Raw genomic sequence first — 8,503 nt, 5'->3', positions numbered from 1 at the left:
CAGCATGAAACTTTTGCATTATTGCCAATGGCATTCAGTTCTTTATGTTGGACAAACCTTTTTCATGAATTTTACTTTCACAAATCTTGCAAATTTGACAAAAATTTCATACGCATTAAAATTTATGGTTTTTACAGTACTAAGCATTTGCCTGCAGGTGTTTGTTCACCCACCACAAGTAATTCAGCACTCAGGACGGTCAAGCCTAATATAACTATGCACTTCTTGTTAACTGTGTTCACATGGGCCTGTGAACTATGACACTTTTGGGGGGATACCACTATCATTGAGCCGCACATATTCCTTTATGCCATAAGATTTCTTGTAGGTTACGAGCACTGTGCTAACTTTGCATTAGCCGTCTACAAGCTCCGTTCATATAGTTCCTCATTGGAATGTTAGAGGCCCTAGGAGCTCTGATATCAACATAATTAACTAAGAACTACAAGTTAACTTGGATACTAAGCGACTAAGGTAACTCCCTCTGAACCTCACTGTGGTCCTCAAACTTGTACTTGTATGTTTCTCATTGTCCTCCAGGGTAAATTGATTGAGCGACATTGCAGCTATCCACGGCAACCATGCCAGATGGGTGAGAATTTCAGGCAGGACATCACATAATACCAACCATGACTGAGCAGAGGGAATCCGGGAGTCCCACTGCGGACCCCTTCGCTGAGGTCCGGGTCATTGACTCCCAGCTCCAGCACTTCAGAAACTACATCGACCTCATCCAGGTACGTGTTCTTAGTGACATGAAGACCATTTAAGGCACTGAAATTTGTGTACAAAAAAAAATACTATCAAACCTAAATGTATTGCAACTGCATCTATGGGAAATACATACAAAAGACAACTTGTACACATATGTGGACACTATTGACAGGTTGGCAGCCAATTTGATATCACATAAACTGTTTTCATGCATTTATTTCCCAGACACACAGTGAACGACAAAATTCTATTACAACTAAGTAAAAATTCAGATCCCTAAATTGCCATCTACATATTTCATTATATACTCTGCTATTCGGCTATAACAAAATTTTGATGTAATGAAAGAACTGCTGGTCCCAAGGAATTTGTTACAAGGGGAGTTGCCTGTATACGAATGCAAAAAGTCACAAGACATCATTAGTCGTCATGATTTAGAAGTGAATTAGTGCCAAAAGAAGTTTTGTCACAGTCCCCTTTTCTCTTGGTATGGTTCCTAAAGAAGAGCCACTGTGTGAGATGCAGGAATTGTTTTTAGAAAACATACTGTGTGAACTGTATTTTTTGCGTACAGATATTTTTGCGAATGAGGAGGTCACAAACATTTTAATGAGATGTTATTTTCGAGAATAGACACCAAGGCCATTGTAAGTGCACTATTACCCTAGCACATGGCAACATTTTTGCAGGTTGTCAAATTCGCGGTCCAACAATAATTCACGAAAATCATAAAAATGATACCCTCACGAAAATAGGAGCTTATATACAATAGCGACTAAAAGGAAGCCAACAGATAGAGTTCAACCTGAAACCTGTGGCAGCTGTACACTGTAAAGTATTGTCCAGGAGATAGAAGGCATGTAGCTGCAGCCCTGCAAGGTAGAGTTTGTAGTGGCTGCATGAAACAAGTGACCATTAAGACAGGTTTGACTGTATACATGTGTAACAATAGCCGTGGTCACCCTACATGAAAGTACACATAGTTTCACTACCCGGTCTTTTGCTTCTCGTAGTTTGGGCAGTGTGACCGCAAACTTCTTGAGAAGTTACCAGTAAAACTTCCTGCGAAACTTCCTGCATGGACGCTGCTACACATAATTGCATTTTTATATTCAAGGTTGGTGGTGCTTAGCATGTGTGTTCTAAAGAGACCAAAACTTTGGTTAGCCTTGCATCGCTCAAACTACGCTGAAGTTTTGTTGGTAGCGTAACCACATGCTCAAACTTTTGTGTACACTTTCCTCATGACTCAAAGCTGTAAGAAGCAATGTGCATTCTCCATTTTTATCCCACTCTTGCAGTATGAGTTAGAATGTCATCATGTAAAATATCTGTGTCTGTATTAGTGAAACTGAATGTAATGATTTGGACTATAGAGAATAGGATCTGTAGTGTATGCTGCTTTGTAGTGAGGACAATGATTGAGTGGTTACAAGCAAACACACAGACATGGTTGCTTGTTGTTGACTCTGTATCCATGGAATCTCATGGTGTATCCAGGGGATCTCATGGTGTACCCAGGGGATCTCATGGTGTACCCAGGGGATCTCATGGTGTACCCAGGGGATCTCATGGTGTACCCAGGGGATCTTAAGGTGTACCCATAAGATATTTCATGGCATATCCCAGAGGACCTCATGTACCCTGGGGATCTCATGGTATATCCAGGGGATATCTTTTGGTGTACAAAGGGGATCTCAAGCTGTACCCAGGGTGTATCTTTTGTATCCAGTGGATATTTTATGGTGTATCCAGGGGATCTCACTGTTGTACCTCATCCTTTGGTTGGTTGACTGAAAGTGACACCTGTTTACAATTCTGTTGCTCTTGCAGGTCTTCAAGTGCCGTATATGTTCCTTCTGCAGTCCCCTTGAGCATGTCATTGCCAGCCACATGTCTGAAGTGCACTTCCCTCGCCGCTGCTTTCTCTGCAAGCAGTGCCTGTTTGTCTTTGAGGACCGGTCCCAGCTCAACAGCCACCTGGACTCTGCCCACGGCACCCGCAGCATTGCAGTGTGCTTTGGCGAGACCGGACCCTATGCCAACTCGCCACCAACTTGGCACGTGGGAGTCGGCCGCTCCTCAGAGGATGACGAACAGCTGTCAAGGCAGAGTACTGAGGAGCAGACAGAGAATGAACCCCACAATGGGCGGGTCACATCCAGCACAGGCAATCTGGCCAACTTACCAGATGGAGGGCAAATGGTAAGATTTCTGTCAGCACTTTGACTTTTTGTTAAATGGCATGAATTCGCACAGTTCTACATTTCACTTTATAGCTTTCTCTACTCTTGAAGTGTCCCTTCTCATACTTCTTCCATCTTTGTTCAAATAATAGGGAGTATTAAACCAGAATTTATGAGGATCTTATTTATGATTGCAGAAGCAGAAGTAAATGACTCTCTATTTAGTAACAATTTGCCAGCCTTTGACTTACCCAGACTTCTCAGTGTTCAAAGACAAAGGGGAAATCCCCAAGAAACTTATCGTTCCTCATACATAAGACTCTGATAGTATTGAGAGATTGTAGAAAAGAAGGTTGTAAACTTTCCACCCATAACTTTCAGTCATCACTGATTCAAGGTTTATCTTGTCTGTCTATTAGGAACGCGGCAACAGTGCTTCATCACTCAGTGTTCCAGCAGAAGGGGAATTTCTGAGGGGGACACCTACAGCTTGTGAGAGTCGCCAGGAGCAGGTGCTGTCAAGAGGCAGCTCTTGCAACCCCTCCACCACAGATCAGGACCTGTCAGCCACCTCTGAGCCTAATCCCATCCTCCTCACCCAGCAGGAAAGCTCCCAGGAGCGGACCTCAAGGCAGACCTCTGAAGAGTCCCCATACCAGCCAAATGCAGAGACGCCCAAGCTGCCAGAAGTTGGCAAGGAGAACTACATCAAAGTTGAACCAGTCAGCCCTGTGCGGATTATGTGCCCCAAGCGCAGAAGACTGCTACAAGCCTCCTACTCAGGGGAATCCACTGACATTGATGCAGAAGGAAGAAATAATAGTGAGTCAGCCAGTCGCCACAGTCCCTCAGTTCACCCATCCCAAAACACAGATGCCTCACAGCGGAACAGTGCAACAGAAGAAGCAACCAAGCAAAGCCCACCTGTACCAGCAGGTAGGGGCGGTGCGACAGGACGGAGACCAGAATCTGTCCTGCGTGGGCTTTTGCGGCGACAAGAAACCATAGAGGATATGGATGCTGAAGTGCCGTCAGATCCTAGTGGTGAGAAGTCACCTCCCCAGGAACCACAAAACATGACTCGCTCAGCCAGCCTCACTGACTCGTCTCTTCCATACAGCCGGGAGTCTGCACTGCCACGCCAGAGCTCAGAGCCGATCATTTCACACGCTGAGAGACAAGGAGAGACTGTGGAAAACAAGAGTCATGATGCCTTATCACCAGTTTCAGTGGACAACAATAATGGTGAATTGGCTAGGAAGAGCATGCTGCATGATTTGGTTAGTCGGACTGTGCCCAAGAAGTCTGAGCGAAGATGTTCTGAAGGCACCATCTTCAGGAAGACTGGAAGCATTGATGAAACCTCAACTCGCCAGCCAGCCCCTCGTAGTAGCAGGCAACGCAGTTACAGTCTCACAGAGGGAGACGCACGGTTGCCCCCTAATAGCATTGCTACGGACTTGTCAAATCAGCAAGCCTCGGAAACTCCACAAGAAAAAGAGCCATCACATCCCCCAATGACATACCGTCCCCGTGAACATACACGGATGGCCTCTTCCTTCTGGCCAAGGTATTCTGGTCTTGTTTATCCACCTTTTGCAGTTGACAATGACCCTACCAAAATTTGGAGAAGTTTCCCCCCGTACCAATCACAAGCAAGTGTTCAGAGTGAGCCTCCTGTTCCGTCGAGACCCCACTCTGAACATGGCAAGGTTCCCATGCCAACCCAAATGTCCGAGGATTCATTTTTGTACAATTACCTCAGACACCCCAGTAACATGGGACCGAAGCGTAAGCACAATCCAGCTGCCTTGAGTAACCAAAATTCTGCTGATGCAGTCGCCCCAGGTTGGCCAGGTGAAAATCAGTTTGCCGATGCTGGCAGAGTAGGCATGGTTGGACATCACGGAGTTCCATGGCACCACTACCACAGAGGATTGCAACATCACATGTTGATCAGGCAGAATGCTGATGACAAGTCAGCATCACCCAGCATCACCAGCACATCACACAGACCTGGCCGTAAACCAGACAGTTTCATCTACTCCAACCTGGAGAGATCTCCATCCATGCAAGGTGGTGGGGAGATGCGGAGTTTTGAGAGGAGGCGGCCACCCATGCTGGAGCATGGTGGAAGCAGTGAGTCCAGCCAGGAGCTGGTGCAGGTGGAAGACATCACACGTCAAGTGCACCGAGCCATCAGTGGGTCTTCTGGGCTCTACTCTGGAGAGAGAGCTGCTGTGGCATGGAGCGACCAGTCATCAGGGAACAATACCTCACAGGAGGAGCAGAGTGGCAAGGACGCGGACTTGAAGAAGCGCAGCCGAAAGTCCACTTTCAACATCTATCGGGAGATTCCCGAGAGGAAGCGGAAGCTCGACCGCGACGAGGAGGAACGCATCAAGAGCAGCTACAACGCCGATGGCAGTTTTGACTACTTCTCGCTGACTGGCTGGAAGGCGTACAAGTGCGAGCTGTGTAAGAAGCGGCGGTTCAAGACTGCTTCCGAGCTGGAGGAGCACAAGCGACGCAAACATTCCTTGCACCACACCCACATTGGCAATGCTTCTTCGTCATCATCATCTGGTGTAGGGGCCTCTCTGGATGAGACATCCAGTAGCCCACAGCTGACGCCACAGCTGTCCAACGGCTGAAGAGGTCATTGGTGGTCGGAGAGTGTTTTCAGAGGGTGATTTCCTGCTTGGATTGGCAGGCGAGTTTGCCTTCTTTCTGCTCAGATGGTTTGAAGCATTATTGTATGCAGTATGAGTGATTACTGGAACAGCTCTTTAAACGCTGTTCTGATGAAGTCAGGTTGTTTGGTCCTCAGAGGAAAGGGTTTTATGAACCGCTACTTAACTGTGACGACGGGCTTTGGCCTTAATTCATGTTTGAAAGAGCATGATCGCCATGTATACAAGCAGAATAGAAGCTTGCACAATTAAGCAGGGCGCATGGATAGTTTGTACTATGTGTTGTTAGCTTTGTTCACAAGAATAGTGCTTAAACCTAGACTTGATGTCACTGTAAGAAAAGTATGTATATTGTATTGATGTATATGTCCCATTGGTGTTCACACCAGCAAAAATTTTATCTATTATACAAGGTGCAATTCTTATTTTCAGTGTTAAAAGCAAATTTTTTGTAATGTGCAATGCTAGTATGGACTAGTATGTGCACTGTAATTTTGAACTTGTGAAGTTATCAAAGCATGGTTGGAAAATATGTGAAGGTACTTTTGTGTTCAATTTTTAACATGCAGTTTTTATCATTATCAATTCTTAAGCACTGATAGAAATCCAGTTTTTAAATTGTATGTTTTGTGGATAATACATGGTACAGACCGACAGCTTCTAAGCTTTGCAGAGAAGTTATTAGAAGTTATTAAAGGTATTGACATAGTTTGTAGGATAGAGATTTTGAGTGTGCCTGTGAAAAAAAAAAAAAGTGCAGCTGATATGAGATGTAAAAACTACACCAATAAGATATTTCTGTGCTGAGTTGCATTTTACATATAACCCCAAATCATGTCAAATCAGATTTGTCTGTGTTTGTCGACAAACTGTTAGGATGCTGCAATATCTTAACTTATTTCTTTCTGTGTCTGACCACCAGAAGAGAATATACACACTTTCTTCTGATACCAATAAACCAACTGATACTTAGCTGCAGAACAAGCAAATCCACACAAAAGAAAGAAAAAGAACTTTGATGTATGCTCTCTGATTCCTGTTAGCGATTAAGATATTGTGCCATTTGGTCTAACTTGAAAGCAGGAAACCTATCATTAAATGCAGACACATCTCGCACAAACTTTTCGACAGTAAAATTGATACAACCCACCAGGCGGAATGCTGCTGTAATGTAAATGCTGCGACTTTGTGCTTGACCGATACGTTTTCTTGGAAATCAGTGTAGTACAACAGGGCTTGCAGCAGTGCTTGCTGTTCATGGTGGAAATGTGATGCCACGTGTAATTTCAGACATTTATAGCTGTGAATATCGTATGCCTGGTCTATTTCAATGTGTAGATTGCCTACTTGGGATCACATGAGTGTGTGTTGATGAGTAAATACTAGTTTCATTTATGAAGTAATGTAATTGTGGATATTTTGTCACTTGAAATAGTAAGGGAGACATCTGTACGATTCCTGTTTGAATTTCTTTGCAGCAGAAATTCTCCTTTCAGATTATTTTCTGTAAGAAGCATTTTGAAAACATTACAAAAGTCTTGATAAGATCATATTTATTGTATTTTCTTTTGCCTATCCAGAGGCAGTAAATGCACACTGGAATGCACAGAAATACCCACACAATCCTATAGATTTATTTTTCTTTTTATTTATATGTTTATTTATTCTTGGGGGGGGGGGGGTTGGTGAACAGGGGAGGGTTTAGGGAGGAGAGCTTAACAAGAATAGCTTCTCCTGGGGCTGTGTTCATGATGTGGTGAGCATACATGAGAATGCTCAACAAAACACAAACCAAATTTACTCCTAGCTGAGTATGGGATTGGGAATGTGGCTGTTTATCAGAGGTGTACTTTCTTTCATTGTACTGATATCTGTTGGACACAGGTACACATTGTCTAATAATGGCACACCACAGATTGGGTGGAGTTCACATTTTTGTCTTATTTCAAATTTGCATTACGTCTCCCCATCTCCAAACTTCTCTGTGATCCCTGTAGTAACTAGTCATACGATACACTTGTGTGTGCAGCCAGCCTATTGGTAACCATGTGTTAGAAGTGAGTGATATGTGTACAGAAATTATTGAAGCCGAGTGCATTAGTACATATGTGAAACAGCCCAGACATCCAGTGTTTTGATAACCGTAGATAAGAAGATTTTAGCCCTAGAAGGAAAAAAAAATGTTTTTGTTGTTTTGTGCAGTATTTGATTTATGATTTGAATCAATGGTCGACTTTGTGAGTATGTTCCATACGCATCTAGCTTGGAATGGCCAAGGCCTGACACATAGTTCCGCTTAGATGTATTAGGTGATTTTCACATTGGTGTAATTGCTCAAAGAAAGTTCATTCATTGACGGCTCTTTTTATTGTCGATGCTGTCAAATAATGAACTACTCTTGTGCAAGACCACAAAGGAAAATTACCTCAGAAATACCCGTGGAATCTGCTTATTTGGTCCATTATATTTTTGAAGTACTACATTTTGGTTGACAAGCTTTTGCTGCGCAAATGATAATGTATGATAGTGTTGCAAACTTAGAAACTTCTAAGCATCTATTTTTGAATGAGGTATTGACCAATCCGGGTCTTTGTATTTGATTAGATTTGATATAGAGTGCTTACACCCTTCCAGAAATGGCGTCAGTGTAGTCGCAACAGTGCTCGGTCAGTGCCTGCTGGGAGATGGTGTGAAGTTATAAGTGACTTCAAATGGCATGTGAGGGCGCTTTATTTAAATGACAGCCTTCATTGTTCGTGGCAATTATAATCAAGCCGGCACTGCATAAAGAGGCATCAAGTAAACTCAACATAGAGTAGAGAAAGCTGAGGAAAAAAAACTTTTTTTTTCTTCATTTATGTTCCAAAAGCAGAAAGTACTACTTGAGTTCAAATGTTTTGCTTGTAGAAT

At 43.5% G+C, this 8,503-nt stretch overlaps 1 protein-coding gene across 1 annotated transcript; it reads left to right on the top strand.

Moving 5' to 3' along the window:
• Positions 1-540: 540 nt before the first annotated feature.
• LOC140233040 (uncharacterized) lies at positions 541-7,204 on the top strand. Its single transcript, XM_072313147.1, has 3 exons — positions 541-737; positions 2,548-2,919; positions 3,320-7,204. The coding sequence occupies exons 1-3, from the start codon at positions 630-632 to the stop codon at positions 5,552-5,554; spliced, it is 2,715 nt and encodes a 904-aa protein (XP_072169248.1). The 5' UTR covers positions 541-629; the 3' UTR covers positions 5,555-7,204.
• The last annotated feature ends 1,299 nt before the right edge of the window (positions 7,205-8,503 follow it).

Source organism: Diadema setosum, chromosome 9 (genome assembly GCF_964275005.1).
Source record: "Diadema setosum chromosome 9, eeDiaSeto1, whole genome shotgun sequence".
NCBI classification, from domain to species: Eukaryota; Metazoa; Echinodermata; class Echinoidea; order Diadematoida; family Diadematidae; genus Diadema; species Diadema setosum.
This window is presented reverse-complemented; position numbering and strand designations above follow the sequence as displayed.